The 18,838-nt window shown below is 55.9% G+C and overlaps 1 protein-coding gene across 5 annotated transcripts in view; it reads left to right on the top strand.

Moving 5' to 3' along the window:
* Positions 1 to 2,952: 2,952 nt before the first annotated feature.
* Positions 2,953 to 18,838, top strand: part of MYT1 (myelin transcription factor 1) — a 63,361-nt gene continuing 47,475 nt past the window's right edge. For 2 of the 5 annotated variants that reach the window (XM_032461669.1, XM_032461670.1), the window contains exon 1: positions 6,836 to 7,121. Coding sequence is in view for 1 of the 5 variants with exons in the window: in XM_032461667.1 (XP_032317558.1) it covers positions 3,062 to 3,086 (25 nt within the window). In the remaining 4 variants the exon portion in view is untranslated. Of the gene's footprint in view, positions 3,087 to 6,835; positions 7,122 to 18,838 lie in introns of those variants that run through there. The other 3 variants (XM_032461667.1, XM_032461671.1, XM_032461672.1) reach the window with 3 other exon arrangements.

Below are 18,838 nucleotides of genomic sequence, written 5' to 3' on the forward strand. Positions count from 1 at the left end.
TAGAGGCCCGAGGGCCCCACAACGTGGGTCCAGGGAGTGGCTGCCATCCCCGACAGCCCTGCGCTCAGAACCCAGCAGGCAGCCGCTCTGTGTGACCCCTTGCCCCAGCGGTCCTGCAGGACAACTCCTTCCAAGGTGCTACCTGCTTCTGGAGCCCTCTCTGGCCTGAGGAAGGCCAAGGGATGCGAGGCGGATGTGTTGGGCTCTGCGGGCTCCTGGTGGGGCAGGGTTGGCAGGGGAGCCAGAGGTCAGACCTGAGGGGCTTCTGGGTGCACCGGTGAAGGCTCTACTAAGGCACCACCGGAAGCTGCTGTCAGCCTGACCTGCCGACGGGCACGAGGCTGAAATGCCCCCCAGCCCTAGTGCCCCACGGCCCTGGGAGCCCGCAACCGGCCCCTGGGGCGGACTCTGCTCCGGTGTTACCTCAGTCTACAGCGCTGAGGGCTGGGGCCTGTCTGAGTCTCAACTGGGAACACAGCTGTGGCAGGTGTTGTCCGGAGGGCTTTCCTCAGGGCAGTGCTCAGCACTGATCTGGCTCTGGTCAAGGAGAGGGAGGTGCCACAGCCACACAGGACCACCGCCCTCAGCAGCCAGAGCTAGTCCTGCGGCTGGGGCCTCCCAGGGCCGCTGGGCCGAAGGGAGTGCTCACCTCCAAGGGCTCACAGGTCACCTGGGGTCTCGAGGAAATATGGATTCTGACTCAGCCATCCATGCTCTGGTCCCGTCCCTGTCCCGCTGTCCCTGAGCACACTTTGAGTCGGGGTGGAGGGGGCAGAAGAGCCCCCGGGCCTTCAGAAGGTGCACTGACTTTGTCTTACCTGGCTCTGAACTTGCTTTGTGCTTTGGTCGTGTGATGGGTGTGAGGCCGCTTGGTTGTACTAAGGGGAGCAGCACGCGCGTTCTCGGGCTGCCCGCTTTGTTACTTTCAGTCTCAGTTGGCTCTATCCAGAGGATGCCTGTCCCCAAGGGCAGGGAGCCTGGTGGAGTCAGGGCTGCTCACGCAGGGACCTGGAGTCTGCTGTGCCGGGGCGAGACTCTTGGGCTTCCTGGGGGTCCAAGGTTGGGAGGCCTGGGGTGTGAGGCGAGGGGCTCAGCAAGGACTCTGCACCGGCCAACCGGGGTGGCCCCATCTGGGGACCCACGAGAAGGTGTCCCTGGCGCCTCATTCTGCAGAGCAGAAAACTGAGTTGCAGGAGGGTTGGATAACTCCACCTAGGTAACTTCTCTGGTAAGTGCATCTGTCACTGCATTGGAGGGACAGTGACAGAAGTGGAGGGGACCTTCCACTCAACTGCAGAATCCCTTCCCTGTGTGCCCCTGGTCCGCCATCTGCCCCTGATATTCCCCATCTGCCCCCTCTGCTTTTCTTTCCCCCCTCCGCCCCTGTCCTCCCCCCCTCCCCTGCCCTACCCCTCTCCCCTGCTCTCCTCCTCTCACTGCACTCTCACCAGCCTCTCAGCACATTTCCTCCACACCTCGATGTCCTCTAAGCAGGTGACTCACAATTTCTGGTCTGACCTTGGCCCTGAGTACCATGTCAGGGGACAACAGGCTGTCAATTCCCACAAACCTGCTCTCAGGCCAAACTCTGGAGTCCCGTGTGTCCCTTCGGGGACTCTCAACAGCCTGGCCCTTCCCCCAGCCTGTATCCTAACCTGGCCTTCCGCCTTGGAGCACCCGCTTGTCCATTTCCTGCCCAGCTGTCCTCCCTGGAGGCCTCCCTGCAGGCATGGAAACATTCAACCATTTGTTGGCGGTCACAGGGATGTGAGGGGATGGGGGACAGCCTGGGTTCCGTCCAGATTTCTTGCCTCCTGGCTCCAGGACAGTGAAGCCTGATTCCCCCAGCACCCATCCCTCCAGCTTGCAAGGCAAGCTGGGGGTGTTGTGACTCCCTCTGGCCTGAGTGCATGGTACGCACCACCGTCAGGCTTCATTTAAGGGTGGGTCTGTGAGGACAGGACCTGGCATTTCCTTTTCTTCACCCCATGGTTCCAGGGGCCAGATTTGAGACCTTCTGCTCTAGAGGAATGGGGGTGGGGTGCTTGGTCCTCCTCTGCCCCTAACCACCTCCCTGGCCTGAGGGAGCCCCACCCAGCCCTATCTCCCAGGCCTCCCAAAGAACCAGTGAGTTTAGAATTTCTGCTATAATCTTAGCTGCCACAGGCTGCACAAGCCTCACTTGCTGGGGGGCAGACACCTGCACACAGTCAGCTGAGTACCTAAGCTGAGGATGGGATGGAGACCTCCTGGGAGGTGACACCTGAGTTGCCTTAGGGGTGAGTGGAAGCTTCCTCCCAGCATCAGGAGACGCCAGCAGTGTCCAGCCATGTCTGGTTTATTTCTCCAAAGGCCCTGTTGGGCACCACAGGTTCCTGGACATGGGGTGGGGCGGGAGGGCTCACCCGGAACGGCCTAACCCATCACACTCACACACACACACACACAAGCCGCCACCTCCCATGCCCCTTCCTGACCCTCTGTCCCTAAGGGAGCTGGTCCTCTCCTCACCTTCCCTGGCCCATCCCCCAAAGCTTCACACTTGAGTGGGGATTACCACAAGGGCCTGCCTCCTTGGCAGCCAGTGTTTGTGTTGGGAGGAGGGGCTCCAAAGGCCTAATCCCACCCCAGTCGTCCTGACTGGCCTGACCAGGTTTCTGGCCTACTTGATCTAGAGTGATGCGGGGAGAGAGGGGAAGTGGGAGAGAGAAGGGGAGAGGGAAGTCGGGGAGGAGGGGGGTGCGGAGGGGAAGGCTCTCTGGGGAGCGAAAGGCCCCTCCCCTCCCTCACTTGTTCGCCTATTAGTGAGAAGGGGCTGTGTCTTTGCTTCCCCCCACCTGCAGGCGGGGCTCATTGTCTGGGGCCTGGGGCCCCTTTGTGTGGGGAGGGAGCCTCATTGGCAGGGCATCAATTTGTGTTTATCTGCTCCCTGGCCCCGATTGGCTGGATGAGAAGGGAGCTTTCCAGGGCCCTGGGACACAGAAGTTCGTGAAGCAACTTTCTGCACCATGAAGTGACCGTGTATACAAGCTTTGGAGTGGAGGTGTGCCTGCCGGCCAGGATGATGCTCTGCGGGACCTTCCTGGGTGCGTACCTCTCCGCTCCCTGCTTCAGCACCCCTCCCTGGGCCTGTTCACGGGTTTCTGCCAAGACGCCAAAGGGGCTAATTAGCTGTGTGTCCCTACCGCCCTCAGTGCTCTTTTCTGGGCAGCGGAGGAGGTGACAGACACATGCTCTCTCTAGAGCAAGGCCAGGGCCCTCAGAAACTGGCCTGCTAATCTCCCCTTCCAGACGCTCAAGCCGCTTGCAGAACCCTGTGGAGGCTGTCCTGTCTGTGGGCCCGCCTCCCAAGACTGGAGGTGGGGAGGGCATCTTGTAGGGGTGTTGTGTGACCGGCGTGCCCACCTGGGACTTACTGCAGTAAGATGCTTTGCTGGGGCCACTGCTCCTTGGATTTCCATCACATGCAAAGTTGCTCTGTGTGTGTGAGAAACATTCAGTGTAATACTCTCCCAATCATATGTGTGTTTGTGTGTGTAAGTGTTCACACAGTGCCAAAGTGTTGGTGTGTTTGATGTTTTAGCATGAAATAGTCTCTCTATATGGGGTGTGTGTGTGTGTGTGTGTGTGTGTGCGTGTGACAGGCACACGGAGTCAGTCCAGGGTGCTGGTGAGAGTGGCTCTCGGTTTTGTTTGCTCCATCTGCCAGAGCCTGCCTGGGGCAGCGCCCCCCCTCGCCCTCAGCTGTTCGTATACAATATTAATGCTGACCATCGCGGCTCCACACACAACGGCCCTAATTGTCGTCTGCAGCTTTAAGGCGGGCGCCCATCTGCAGGGAAGCTTTCAGAAGGAAACAAGAAAACCCTCACCCCCAGCTGGTCACCGGAGAAGGTGGTGCCAATTACAGATGCAGAAAGTTTAGACCAAAATTACTTGAAAGAGTTTTTATGAAGCAAATGAACTGACACTTGGAATGTCTGTGTGCAGATTTGCACAAGTAATTACACTTTATTTGAAATGATCTTACCAGCTAGGCGGCCATTGGGCCCGCCTCCCCAGCTCCCACAAACCTTCCTTAGCAAGTGCTGCAGCTTCCAGTCTGGTTTTGCAAATCTCCCCATTTCTCCCATGTGGCATTTGAGGACCCCCCAGTTAGAAGTTGCTTCCCTATGGATCTTCCCAAACTTAAGTCACAGGCAACTTCCCCACAGATTCATTAAATGAAATAAAGCTTAAAGGAACTCTATGCTTAGTTATGGAAATATTTTATGATTTTTAAGAAATCCTGACAATTTCCCCCTGTGTAGGAAAGAAAGTTTTCAGTGACATCTTGCCTGCTGTCACTTACAAGCAAGGCTGGGAGCCTTGGTTTGGAGCCGGCTCTCCCCGCCAGGTTCAGTGACTGCCTGACTGCCGAGAGCCTGCCATGACTCTGTGCAGAGAACAAAGGCCTGGGCGCGCGAGGGAGCGCTGTCCAGCGTGCTGATCCGACCCCACCACTCTGGCTGAAGGGAGCCGGCAGACCCTGGAGACTTGCCGGCTGAGTACCTTCCCCGCTCCCTTCCTGTGGCTCCTCCTTTGCTCTCCTGACGGCGTTGGAGAAAGGCTTTGAACCTTTACTCATCAAAACCTGTCTCTTCTGAACCGGCTCTTTCAACTGTGACCCCCGAGTAGGGGCTCCCGGGGCTTCTCTCCAGGCGCTTGAAACAGGCACCCACTTGAAGTTCTGAGCATGTGAACGCTCCCTGGTGAGCCTCAGGTGGAGTCCAGGGGCCCCATCCCAGACCACTGGGCTACAAGCCTGGGGAAACCTGCTGACTGGTGGTGGTGGTGGGGGGGGTTGGTGTGGCAAGCACCACAAATGTAGCTGGTTACCTGAAAAAACAGCTGTCATCCCGGTCTTCTTGTTGCATGCACTGACGTTACCTCTGCTTGCTGTTGTTTCCTGGGTTTGAGTGTCACGCATCTGAATTAACTACTTTGAAACACTGGGTATTGTTGGAGAACATGGCTGATTCAGCACCGGCCCTCCCTGTGATTCTATCTTCATCTGGAACAATGGTGCTGTCTGCGCCTGCAGCCTGCCGATAAGAGTTTAATAGAGTTTCTGAATGCCAAAGGTTTGGGATGTAAAATATCCCAGCACTTGCAGTGTGTCCAGAGGAGACAGAAAATGGCTTTCAGGAAAGCTCTTAACTGAACACGCTCCCTGTGCTGATGGGTGTGGGCTTAGGGGAGAGTGAGGACAATGTTCCGCAGCCATCGCGTGGCCCAAGCTGCTCTCATCTGGCTGATTAATATTTCATCCTCAGTTTGACCAGTGAGGGCTTGCCTTTATTTCCTTTTGCTCAAGCTGAGAGATCGCTCCGAGTACAGTTTGTATTTTACTTGTGGATAATAACGTGTACGTATAAAGACTGAACATCTTTCCTTTTAGGACGAAGCTCGTTGGCTCACTTGTAATGTGGGCAGCAGCTCTGGAAGTTAAAAACTGTTGACTGTGGAAGAGTTTAGCTGATCTTCAAAACTTGCTCTCTTAAAGAAAGCTAAATGTTTTAGTTCTGTCTCATGTGTGCTTTTGGTGGCCTGAGCCCTTCAGCTTTAATTAACTTGGCGGTGCTGTGTTCCTGCATAACTTACCAAGGAGTGATATTTACTGTCTGCTGCAATCTCCGCTCTGAACTCCTGGGCCAGGGGTCATGCTGGCCTGTGACAGTCCATTCTTTGCAGGTGTCTGAAATTCAGCTTGTGTCATGTTTCATAGAACAGCTTCTGACAACCTGAGTACGGTAATGGACAATTGTTTGCCTGCTTTATCAGTAAGAAAAAGGAATTTGAACAGTAAGCCAGAATACCCTGGCTCCTGGGTGTGCCTACTGAGGAAATTTCTGCATTTGTCCCTGAATGTAGAAAAAAATCACAAGCCAACGCCAAAGAAAGCAGACAGCGGGCTGCGTGGAGAGTGGGTGGGCACTGCTATTGTGTGTTACGGACTTTCGCCTCTTGACTTTCACTGGCTAGCTCCTCGCAGGCAGTTTGAAAAAGACTCAGAAAGACAGAGAGCTGAGTGGTGTGCATCCCTCTGGCTGGGATAAGCGTAGTGGTTTCCAGGTGTAGGATACTTGTGGCTTCAGGAGGGCTCAAGCCCTCTTTGAGAGGGTTTTATTATTTTAAGACTTGAAACAAAAAGGAAACATGTGATAAAAGAAAGCATCTTGCAGAGTATCTTCTCCTGATCTATAATTTGTGTGTGTGACTTCTATTTATTTGTTTTTTGGTCTGTGGCCATAGGTACCTTTTACACACTTAAAAAACACGTACGTACATACTTATCCATTTAAGTCACTGATACTTGAATATGCAGACGAGCCACTGTGTGACCCTCCTGGCTCATCTGAGTAATAAATTCTGCAATCCGTTTTTTATGACGGTAGGTCATATTCCCAACCACCAATAAATATTGTGAAGTACTTTCGCTGCAGCCGCGCTAACCCAGGGCATCTGTCATTCCGGTCGCTGCTATTAGGAATTATTGGACTGAACCACTGGTGGAGAAAGCAGAGGGGGGTGAGCTTGGTGGTTGTGACGCTCTCTGCCCTTCTGTGTGTTTTGCAGTAAAAAAAAAAACCAAACCGTGCTGCATATTAATTATGAATCCGTGTGGGCAAACGCAGGCACCTTCTGTTGGCTGAGGCTTGGAGCAGGAGACAGAGGCTGGGCTGGCCTGGGCACCTCTCGCTCCCCGTCAGCAGATCCATCTTTCTGATGCTATACTGTAAATTTATTTCACCTCGGAGAGTAAACAGATATATTGGAGCCCCAAGGGTTCATGGGTAGCGTATTTACAAAGGAGCCTCTCCGCCAGCCCGTGCCACCGCTGCTAATGAGAGCGGTCATTAAGTAAATGAGACGTCGCCTTTAGCTGGCTTAGGAGTTCGCACACTAAAGGGAGAAGATATTTAATTGAAACCCGCACACAGGCTCCCCACATGTGACCGCTGGGAGGGAGGCAGCTGCCTCGCCTCTCCACCCCGTCCACCCTGCACCCCCATGTAAATTTCATGATTGCTTTCCGTGATGTCATTTTGAAGGAGGACAGACAATAGCTGTGGGGAAAGGTAAGTCAATGTTACGTTCTTTCGCTGACAAAGGCAGCCATCCAGAGCTTGGCTTTTCCCCTCGGACGGAGATGGGGAGAGGGCGTGAGCAGAGCTGATTTCTAAGATGAAGGCTTTCTTTGCTGGAAAAGCAGGTCTGGGGATGGCTTTTTAAAGCCGCTCTGTTGGACTGGGGATTTTTCTTCTCCTGGGTCTGCCTGTGGCTGTTTTCCTTGGCTTCCTCTGTCCGTCTCTGGCTTGTTCACGCGCTCGGCCTCTCTGAGTGTCCAGTGGGTACACTGTGCGTCTGACAGAAAAGACATTTGGGGACCTTGTGTCGAGATGAGAAACTTTATGTGCATTTCTGGAAGAGGAGCACAGACATATCCGCAGCTGTGGGACCCAGCAGCTATGTGCTCGGGGAAAACACTGGCTCCTTAAAGTGGAAGACCTCTCAGGAGCGGGGAACGCAGTCAGTACCGCGTGGGCGACTCCCACCCGAGACACGGCGTAGAGATGGTCATGTGAGCGCTCTGTCTTTGCGTGTCACGTATTTCTAAACTTACGGAGCAGCATCTAGGGTGCGTGTGTCTGAGGAATAGATGCACTGAACTCAGTATTGCTGCTCCTCGGGCTCCTTCTCCTGCTGTGTGATCGGGGTCACGAGCGTGGTTGTTTATGGAATTGGTGTAACTGGGTCTTCATATTTAAAACTAGAAATCAGATTTAGCCAAGAAGTCAGTGTGAGCTTTGAACAATGTGATGCTGTTGGCCGTAGGGTGATGTGCTCCGGGGCCGTGGACTTTGTTTGCTGGGTTCACTTTCCTCTTTGTGAATCAGGAAAATAAACGAGCTGGCGGTGGCTCTTGGGTTGCGGTGCGGTGGGTCCTCATCACGAGAGCTGCTCTTTCTGAGTCACCCAGGGCTCTCTGGTCTCAGCATCACCTCTGCACCAGTGGATGCCATTGGCTGGTAAAGTTGGGCTTTAATTTCTGAAACAACCTCCGAGTGGTAGGCCTGGAAGCGGGATGTGGGCTCGGTCCTGGGCCGTCTGATGAGGCCGTTACAATGGCGATAATGACGGCGATTATTATCATTATCCTTTTGGGAAAGGGGGATGAGGAATTTTGCCCCAGTGGTTAAAAAAAAAAAATCAAAGAGACCTGAGGACATCTGTGAGGCTAGCGGCGGAGTGAACAAAAGGCAGGAGAGTGCTGGGCAAACCCAGAGGAAGTGAACCCTCAGCCTTGGTGCGAGAGGACGTACTTGGACTCTGCCTCCTCCAGACGCTGGCATGGTCTGCCCTGCCCTCGCTCCGGCCCAGGGAGGCCCAGGCTCCTCACCATCGGGGGGGGGGGGGGAGGGCTCCCCTCCCATTGGTCCTTGGCTGTGATTTTCACCTCCTTCCATATGGCTCTGCTAATTAATGGTAAACAAAAGAGAGAGGGAGCAGGGATTGGAGTTTTGTGGTACCAGAGGGGAGGGTGTCACCAACAGGGCTGGACCCAGGGCTGTTTGCTATGCAGAGGAGGCCAGCTTAGGGCTTACAGGGCAGTTTGCTTGCAAAGAGAAGGGAGCAGCTTCACGGACCCTTCTGTCCTGTGGGGCTGGAGACTGAGGCCCCTGCAGGGTGTCCTTATCTCCTGGGAACTTGGTTAACACTGGAACTCACAGGGATGTCTGCTGATCCAGGGGGCAGAGCAGGGGCCTTGGAGAGTTGGATACGAAGGCCTTCAATCTTGGAACCCCCTGGGTTTTGACCCTTTTGGACCATGGACCCAGACGTGGGCCTGGGAGCTCACCAAGGGCAGAGGGTTTCTTCTGTCTAAAGTGTAACCCAGGTGGCCTATGTGACCCTCAGGCATTGCCCATAGGTCTGGAGGCAGCCCAAATAGTCAGAGCCAATGCCCCAGACCCCCTCGGAAGATTCTGGTTAAGGCAACAGTCACCCATTGCCCTGAACACTCTCGGTGCCTCAGGGAGGAGGACCTGCTCTGAGATGACCCCATGCTGTGGGCAGAGCCTTTGGGGTGCAAAGTTGCTCTGTCCCTGCAGTCATGGCCGCTTGTACTGGAAAGTCCTATCACTGCCCAGTGGCATCAGGGAGAGGCTGGCAGAGTGTATGCTGACACAGGAGTGTTCTCAGACGCCTTCCAGGCAGCTGACCTACAGCAGTGCCCCTTCTGGCTGAAGGGAGACCTGTCCTCCCCTTGGCTGTGGTGGACGCTCTCCCTGGTGCTGCCCAGAGCCAGGGCCCCTTCTCCCTGGGCCTTACTGTCCACCTCTGGCCTGGGGTCGCCAAATGTGGCCATGAGGACATGGATGACTCTGGGTGGTGCGGGTGGTGCATGTGAGGTGGGGGCAGAGGGACCCGTACTAACTCTGGGAGTTGGGTTGGGGAGCCCAGGGGCTGTGTGCCGCCCCTTCCTGTGGTGGTGCCCAGGCCTGGGTGATGGCCGCACAGGTTGGATGCTGCTTTGCACGGACCAACACTGCAGACTGACAAGTGCCTCTGGTCCTTGCACAGCTGCTCTGAGGGCAGTGGGCAGGCTGGTGCGGGCTGGGCTCCTCCTGAAAGCAAGAGGCACTTCTGCTGTGGTGAAGAGAGAGCGAGGAGGGCTGGGAAGGGGGACCAGGAGTGACCAGAACTCCTTGGTGGGCACTGGGCCCTAAGTGGACAGAGGCAGGGAACTGGCTGCCAGGTGGGCAGGGGCTGCCTGGTCACCTGACCCTCGGGCCGGCAGGGCACCGAGCGACCAGTCAGACTTGCATGTTAGAGAGATCAATGCTGTGCCAGTCCAGCCCTTGGACACCCACTCCAGATCTGCTTTTTGTTGGCTTTTATCTGCTGGAGAGCCGGCCTGGGAGCCAGGAAGGGGCTAGCCCAGAGGGCCCTCCCCCGACTCCCTCTACTCCCACCAGCTCCTAGATCCTCCCATCTGCTCCTTCCTTGTGAACTCCCTCATGAATAAGCTAGAAGTTATTTGTCTACAGATGTAATTTTAACAGGAATTTTATGGTGTGAGTTTACAGGAGAACAGTCTTTGGGAGCCGGCACCATCAAGAGATTAGTCAGCCCGGAAAATGCTGTTTCCCAGAAGGGAGGAGATAGCTGCCCCCAGCCAGCTCTCCGCTCCCGGAAGACACCCCTCCCCCCACCGCCCTCCCCTGGGGACCCCTCAGGGGCCACCGCTGTGCAGGCCAGAGTGCTTGCCAAGGGGGCTTTCGGGTGGCGTGTTTCCTGTCTTTCACAGATGGCTAAATTTCCCCAAATACTGCTTAGAAAACCCTCAGGACAAAATGAGACTTAAAACGCTTCTGCTCTGAGTTCCCTTGAGGTTGTTTCAGAGAGAGGATAGTAACCAGCACCTGCCGGCAGAGACAGGGCTCCGTCCTGCCTGTCTGCTTGGAGCCCACCTGGCCCCTCTGGCGGCCGGGCAGCGAGGAGCTCCTGTGAGAAGAGGCTGCACCCACCCTTTCTCCCTCTTTCCTTTTTAAATTTGCTCTTTAAAAAATGCAGCATTGTTTTATTCAGATGGAATGAACGTGCTCAGAGGACATTTTAATCTGCCCCTGCCGGGCTGTGACCACATCTGCCCCCGCTGTCAGGATTAGTTCGGTAGTTGGAGAGGGGAAAAGGGTCCAGCTCGCGGCTCCCCTCGCCTGGGCGCTGCCAGCTCTGCATCCACAGGCCCCCCCTCCCGGTGCTCAGGCCACTGGAGGGGCCCCTTGGATTGGTGCCGACACGTGTGGTGTGTGTGCCCAGGGGTTCGTTTGGGATTGCGGCCTGGGAGTAGGGCCTGCAGGGAGGGTGCCTGTGGGGCAGGCCCCAGGCAAGGTGCGTGGGCACGTCCATCCAGACCTCGGAGGCAGAGCGGATGCGCCATATGGCCTGAGCTGCGGGCAGCTTAGCCCCTGGCTCCCACCTCCCCCTCACGCCTGGCTTCACACCTTGATCATGTTCGACATCGGTCTGAGGGCTCTGGCACAAGCCATCTGGGTCCTCTCCTTCTTCCCCATTTTGTTGCCTAAAAACTCCACTTTACAGCAGCAGCTTGAGTGAGAGATCCCCGGAGTCGGGGCTGGACAGACTGCCTTCGCCTTGGCCCTCGGCCCCTCCGGACCCAGGGTGGAGCTGTGCCTGCTGGGAGGGAGCTCGGTGCTCCGTTGTCCCTGCCTTACAAGGTCCCTGAGGGCCGGACACCCCTGAGCTTTGAAGCCCCTGGCACATCTCTGCTGTCCCTGCACATCGTGCTGAGTCCACCTGTCAAAGCACCTCTGCTGCACCCGCAGGGCTTGCTGAATTCCAGAAATAACACAGCTCAGCCACAGTTGTGCTCTGGGCAGCCCGGTGGTTCCTGAGTGAAGGTGCAGCCACGACATGTTTCACAGACTCAGAGCTTCACCTTTGCTCTAAGCAAGGTGCCCTGGGGACAGGGGCCCCCAGCCTCAGTGACTCTGCTGGGTCACCAGGCTGCTTTATGTGTAACTGTGCAACTTCTCACACATTCTACCAAGGTTCTGTGGGGTAAAACCAGGGACTTGTGATGGGAAGGGCCACATTTAGCACTGTTCTCATTGATACTGGGCCGTTATCCCACAAAACACATGCAACAGGACCAGAGATGTCTGTCGTGAGGGGCAGACAGATGCACTTGATGCTGTTATTTCACCTGTGTGGCCTAAGGCTGTGCTGACCGATTTGATTCCCCCTAACACGCCCAGTGGGTAGACACCGTTGCAGCCCCATTTCACAAACAAGGCCCTGAGGCTGGGAACTGAGGTGAGAGTGCAGCCTGGTTTTGAAATTCTTCCGGAATAGCCTCTGATGTTGGCCCCGCCCAGGCCTACGCCTTCCGGCTGCCCCACACCCTAGACAGCCCAGGAGGTCGTCCTCAGACCATCGTCTGAACCTCACTGCCCTCTTGGGAGCTTCCCCCCGGCCTGGGAGACGTCTTAGTCTGTCTCCAGCCTGTCTCCCAACCCGATTCTCCATCCCCGAGCTGTCTACCCCGAGACCCCTGGTCCTCCTCCCAGCTCCCTTCACCTCCTGCTTCTCCTTCAAGACCTCACACAGATGCCACCCTGGGTCCCTAGGTGGACCCCCCCCCCCAGGTGTCACCCCCTTAGGTGTCTTACCCTTGAGACATCTCTGTTACACGTTGTATCAGCCCGTGAGTGTCCCCACTTCCTTGGAGGAGAGCCTGCAGGCTGCCTGGCGGGGTGCTGCCCCTGCATTCAGTTCTGGTACGGACTCAGGTGCCGGCCCAGAACCCTTGGGAACACAGGCAGTGCGCTGTCAGTGCCGGGCTGGACGTGGGCAGGGAGGGTTCTAAATCGAAGCGGGGAGAGAAGCTACTCTCTCTTGGGGCTTGGTTGGGGAGTTTTCCCTCCACCGCCTGCCTTCTGGGGAAGTAAGACCACGTTGGCCCAGAAAGAGGGTCAGACTGCGGTCCAAGCTGAGAGCTGTTTCTGTCATGACTTTCCAGTGGTCTGGTTACGCGCTGGCTGGATTACTCTGCTGTTTGTGTGATCTCCTTCAACTTCCTGAAGCCCACGCCCGACCTCATTTCTTCCTGAGCTCTCGTTTTCACCAAGCAGGTTAGCTGTGAGGCCCCCCACCCTCCACACACATAAAGCAGGAATTTTCATGATGTGTGAGAGTTGTGAACGGCTGTGAGATCATCCCACGGGTCTGGTGTTTCCGGGAAATGTCGCTAGGGAAGCTTGTAGACCCTGAGGCCAGTGCATCAGCACAAAGAGAGAAGAAAGGCGGTTTGGACTTGAAATCTGAATTGCATCAGCACAATTTTTAGCCCCCTCGAAGGCTGCTGGGACACGTCATGAGAACCGGCTTCTGAGCCCTGGTTTGCTTGCCCAGCTGCAAATCACACACTCAGCTTCTAAGTTCAGAAACTGCTGCTGGGGGTGGGGTTCCCTTCATGCCCAGGGTCTAAACTCTTGTACTTGGCCTGCAGCCAGCACCTCTGACACCTAGGGGACCCCAAAAGGGCGCCGATGTGAGAGTCAGAGTCCCACTCTTGCTGGGACAATTCCCAGAGCGTCCTCAAGCTCCTGGAGCATGTGTGTCAGTGCAGGGACCTGGAAGGGCTGTCCCCCACCCACCAGGCCCCACCCCTGCTGGGATGGGCCCTTACTGTCCAGAGCCACTGGGAGGCTGGCTGCCTCTGATCTGTGTGGTTTGTGTTTTTACCAAACTCTGTTCTGTGTTGGTGCTCTGCGTGTTGAGCTCGCCCGTCTAGACTGGGAAGCCAGCATGTGCGGCCCCCCAATATTTCTAAGCTTAAAAGGCAGCAGAGTGGGTTCTTGCTGGGCAGTGTGGGAAGCTGACAGGTGGGTCTCTGCCCACACTCCGGAAGAGGAAAGTCAGCCACCACATGGGGGCCACTCTGAGCCCTGGGCCGGGGCTACAGTTAAACTCTCCAGGGAGCAGCTGCCTGATGCCAGCCTCCTGGGGCTCACCCCTGTCCCTCAACAGGAGTGCTTCCACTTCCTGGAGTTGGAGGGACTGGGGAGGGAGGGGGAGGGGGGAGTCCGAGGGCTTTGAGGCCCCAGAGCTGCGTGGACCTGGCAGGAGGTGCTCCCCGATCCTGCCTGGTTCCCTCTCCTGAACTGGACTGGAGCAGGGGCACAGACAGACCTAAAGGGACCTCCGAGCGGCTTAGTTTCTTCCCTTGATACAAGAGAGTGCTACCTCAAGAGCAGAGCAAAGTGTGCTTTCAGGGAGGAAGGAAATGGCCATTTGTCCTCTTGGGCTGGAGAATTCTGACTGAGAAAGTTGTTTCTGGGGCTCCCGCGGGGACCCTGGGAGCTGTGGGTGGGCACAGGCGGTAGAGTGGATGCCTTCCCTGGCTCCTCCCCTGGACTGTGTCCAGACTTGGTGAGTTGGGCGGGTCGGGGAGTGGGAGGGAGTGCCGTCTGTGCCCGTGGGATCCCCACCTATTTCCTGGTCTTGGGCCTCCTGGTCTCTCCTGTTGGCCTGAGGGGCTTGAGGGAGGAGCTGCCTCCTAGTGCTGAGGGTGGAACACGTTCAGGGTCACTGGTGTTGAATTCCACCTGGAGTGGGAACGCTCTCCGTGAAACCCTGGGCGTCTGCCTGGAGGAAGCAGGACCTGCTGAGTGTCTGCTGCTGTTGCCTGTGGTCCTGGCACCTGCCTGGGTGTCGGAGGCCTGGCCTGCATGCCTGACAGAAGCAGCTCTGCTCTATTGTGCCCTGGGGCTGTGCCACCACCACCCCTCGTCATCCTGAGGCCCCCTCCCCTGCTGGCAGGCTCCCTGACAGGCCGCCTGGAGAGCCAGTCCTGTGATTTGGTTTGGAAAGTCATCATTACTGCCCGGCAGTTTAGCTGTTGTTTTTACAGCGTTGGTAAGGTTAAAAGAAATAATAATAATGGTATAAGAGAGACTCAGCCGCAGTAACTGCCTGCAACGTGCTATTTGCATTTTTAAGGAAACACTTCTTTGAGACAGCCTGGGTGAAAGGTCACTATTTGCATATAAATGGAAAAGAAAGTGTGTGATGCTGGAAGTTACATCTGTATTATTTTCTCAGCAGTGAGCTGCTGTTGGGGAGATTAGGGGACGTGGCTTGCGTTTGGCTTTTACTGAAAAGAGAAGGCACCGGCGAGGCTGATTTAGAGGCAGAATAATGAGGAGCGTGCAAAGCGATGGAACTGCTCCCCCACCCCCCATTTTCACCTAAACTCAGCAAAAGCAGGTCTGTCTTTGCTCCGCTCAGCAAGTCTTCATTTTACTTCTCCCTGAATTCCATCTTAAAAAAATAATAATGAATTTTTTTTAAAAAGGGAAGGAAAAGAGGAAAACTCACCCTCATTTCCCATCGGTTCTGTTTGCACTTCCTGCCAGAAGCTGGTCCAGCAGGTGGGACACCAGCACTGCCTCTGGGCCCCCCAAACCAAGTCAGAAGCCCCCACGGCAACTGTGCTCTTCAAGTCCTGGAACAGGGGAAGGACAGGCACCCAGGTCTAGGAGCTCCGGGGGCTCCAGGAAGATCTAGGGGAGCAGGTGGGGGTCTCGAAATGACCTGCCTGCCCCGAAGAGTCCAGGGCATGTGTACCGCACCCTCTTCTGGACTTGCGGGCTCTCAGACTCTCTGAGGGCACCCCCACCTGCCCCGCCAGGAGGTCCCGTGGAGCCTGCCTCGCAGTATGTTATTTTTTAAAATATTTTTGGAAACAGTCTCCAACTCACAGAAACTTTTCAAATACAGGACAAACTGTTTCCAGACCCACCTGAGAGTAGCTTTGCCCAGTTTGAGCCTGTCGCCCAGACCGCTTGTTTGGGGGTTTCCAACGAAGCACAGGTTCTCCAGAGCTACTGTCTCAGAGGGTCATCTGGCCCTCCCAGCATCCAGCCTTCTCGAGGGTGGGCTCAGGACACACCCTGCATCAGGCTTACTCAGGCGTGGCCCTCCTTGGAGGGCACTGGGTGTCCTCGTGGCTGGACGTGAGCTGTCTGGGGACACCAGGTGTGAGCTCACTCACTGGGTAAGTGGAGCCATCCTAGCATCTCTGGCTGCAAAGAAACTTTTCCCTTTTGCAATTAATAAGGATTTGGGGGGAAGGTACTTTGAAACTATGAAAATACCCCATTCCTCATTAGACTACAGTTACTCATTTATACTGCTATCTGCAGAGGCACATGACTTGTTTTATCCAGTCACAAGCATCATTCTGATGCGCAGATTGTCCATGCTGGCCCTCTGTCCTTCTAATGCCTCTCCGTCTCTCTCCTGCGCCTTCGTGCTATCCCTGCCCTGGGCCTGGAGCCACCCCAGCGCCCGGCTCCTTTGGCTTGAGGGCCCAGGGTGAGTGTGCTCCCAGCCTCTCAGTGGACACGCACACATACCTGGATTTATTTCTCCATTTTCTATACGTGTTGAAAACCACAAGTTCACATTATACCTCTGAGTCCAACTGCCCCCAGGATACGGTCTAGACGTCTCCCTTTCTGTATGTGTAACTTCTTCCTCCAACAGTGGGATACCTGGTTTCCTGAACATACTTACTTGTCAGATCAAGGCCCCTCCCCTCCACCCTGGCACCCAGCTCCTCACCCTTCCCACAGGCGCTCCCCAGCCTGTGGGCTCTGACACCCCCTCGTCGTGGGATGGCCCCACACTCCCCTCCGGCCAGGACTTCTCCCCTGCTTGGGGTCTGGCCTGGTTTGCCCAGGTCACAGGGCAGGGCAACCTGGAGGGACTTGTGGCCTCAGTACTGGGTTCTTCTCCCACTTCCAGTCAGGGCGGCTGTGGCTCCCTTCACAGCTCCCTTCGCGGTCCTGAGCTCCGCCTCCATGCATCCGTCTTCACGGCTAAGCCCTGTCACGTATGAAAGATGATTTCCTGTGCAAGCTTTGTTTTCCTCGTGGGTAATTTGCCCCGTCCCCTCCCCCGACCTACCTGGTGTCCAGAGGTGCTTTTGAGACTGTGTCTCTGGAGGTGTTTTTATCCTACCATGTTCCTGGACTGGTGTTTTGTCTGGGCACGGTTCGAAGGCCTTGCTGCACTGTGGGTACGCCACTCCAATGGTCGCTTCCGTCTGTGACCTTTCCCCCGGGGAAGCTTTTTGGACCTCTCACTACTCCTGGTGTTTTAGAATTTCACAGTGCTTGGCTTGGTTGGAGCAGGTCTTTTTTATTCACTGTGTTGGGCACTTAATGGGCCTTTTAATCTGAAAATGTAATTTCCTTTGGTTCTGGGAAATTATTTTTTATTATTTAATTCATACTTTCCCCTCTCGTTCCCTGGTCCTCTCTTTCAGGAACCCTGGAGTTGGCCCTTAGGTCCTGCTAAGCTTTCCTCCTCATCGTTTCTCTCTCTGTCTTTTCCTTCTGTCTACTTTTCTGGTATGTTTCTTTGACTCTACCTCCCAACTCCTCTGCTGGATTTTTCGTTTTGGTTTTATGTTTTATTTCCAAACCGGGGAAGACAGACGTGATGCTATCAGGCCTTCTCAGATAACTCTCGTGCTAATCTCTACCTCTGCTGCTGCCTGGCCAGGCCATGTCCGCTCTGTCCAGCCGCCGCTGGCTCTGTCCGTGCTCCAGCCCCTAGCCGCTGTCCACAATGCAGAGGAAGGGAGCTTCCCAAGGCCCACACTCACTCATCCGACAAAGATTCCTGGACGCGCTCCCCACCCTCGGTCCCGCCCAAGGTTCCGGCCCACAGATCTGAGGGAGGCCTGGGACCTTCTCTGGACTTGGAGGAATGCCAGGCTTCCTTCTGCAGCCCTTGGGAGCCTTGGGACATGGCCTGTGTGTCCTCCAAGGGCCTGTCTCCCCAGGTCTGAGAGAATGGTCTGCACCTCAGGGCTTTGGAGTCAGAGGTTCTCTGGGTTCAGAGGGCAGAACTGGGGGCTGCCGTCCCTCCAGTGTCTACTGTGACTGTGGTCGGTTTTGTGTGGGCCTTAAAATGGTTACTACAATTTTATTCTAACCTTTCTGCCTCTCTGGGCTTTGCTTTAAACCCAAACAGCAGCAAGGAGAGGATGAATGAGGACTGAGATGAAAGCAGGGAAGAATTTTTCCTTTTAAATGGCAGGATTTGTTTAGGTAGTTGTCCTTGGGTGTCTGCAGGGGACTGGTTCCAGGATCCCCCCAATACGCTCTCCAGTCCCTCACACGGAACGGTGATGTATTTGCATCCCCCCACTCACATCCTCCACAGACTTCTAACACCTAGGACAGTGTAAATGCTGCCCAAATAGTTGCCAGCAAAGCCGAGTTTTGCTCTTTGGAAACTTCTGGAATTTGGGGGGCGTATTCTGCATCCGCTGTTGGTTGTATCCGTGGGTGCAGAACCCGCAGATGCAGAGGCCGACTGTGCTCCATTCCAGGCCCAGTGTCTCAGAGGTACGTTCAGTCTATGGCTTTGAGGTGGAGGGGAGCAGAGGGAGGAGAATGTGCCCAAACTGCCCCCGTGAGGAGGCCTGGCCCCCAGGGCAGCCGCACAATGCTTGATGCTGGAGCACAGCCGACCCGGAACCGCGTGGTTGGTTAGTGATGGGTGGGGTTTGGAGGGGAGGTTGGCTGCAGCCCTGACTTGAGATTAGCCACTGACATGTCTTCTGTGGCAGAAGTGGGCGCCGTCTGTGCTGTTCTGGGTTTCGGAGCCTCCTGCTGCGCAGGGGCCGTGCCTTCACTTGGCTGGAGTCCGAGCTGCTGCAGGTGGGGGTGGGGTCTGACCCCCAGGGCCCGTCCCACATCCCTGCCTTGGCCCATCCTCTTCCTGCACCCCTGGACCCAGCCCTCCCTGGCCTCCAGGCAGCACCAGAACCCAGGCTTACAGAACCCAGCCTGGGAGAAGCAAAGGCAACTTGCTCAGACTACTGCCCTGTGCAAGAGGCCCTGGGCGGCTTCACTGACCTGCCTGTAGTCCAGGGGCTCACACACCACGGAGGGGGCAGTTCATCTCTTGTCTGGCAGCTCCAGTTGTCAGAAATTTATTTTTGATGTGAGCATCTCCTAAAGCACCCAGAGCACACTGAAACTCCTCTGGCTGATGGCCCCTGGTGTTTGAAGCAGCCCTTGCCCACTGCGCTCTGGCGTGGACAGGAGCGCCTGCCCTGCCCCAGTTCCTCAGGTGCACTCCTGAGCTGAGCAGGACACTGCGGCCTACCCGCTCTTGAGGGCTGGTACCCTGCCTGGGCCGGTGGGTGGGGGCTGCAGCGGCCAGGCTGTGTGTCAGAACCTGGTCC

This window comes from Camelus ferus, chromosome 19, assembly GCF_009834535.1.
Source record: "Camelus ferus isolate YT-003-E chromosome 19, BCGSAC_Cfer_1.0, whole genome shotgun sequence".
Classification (NCBI taxonomy): Eukaryota; Metazoa; Chordata; class Mammalia; order Artiodactyla; family Camelidae; genus Camelus; species Camelus ferus.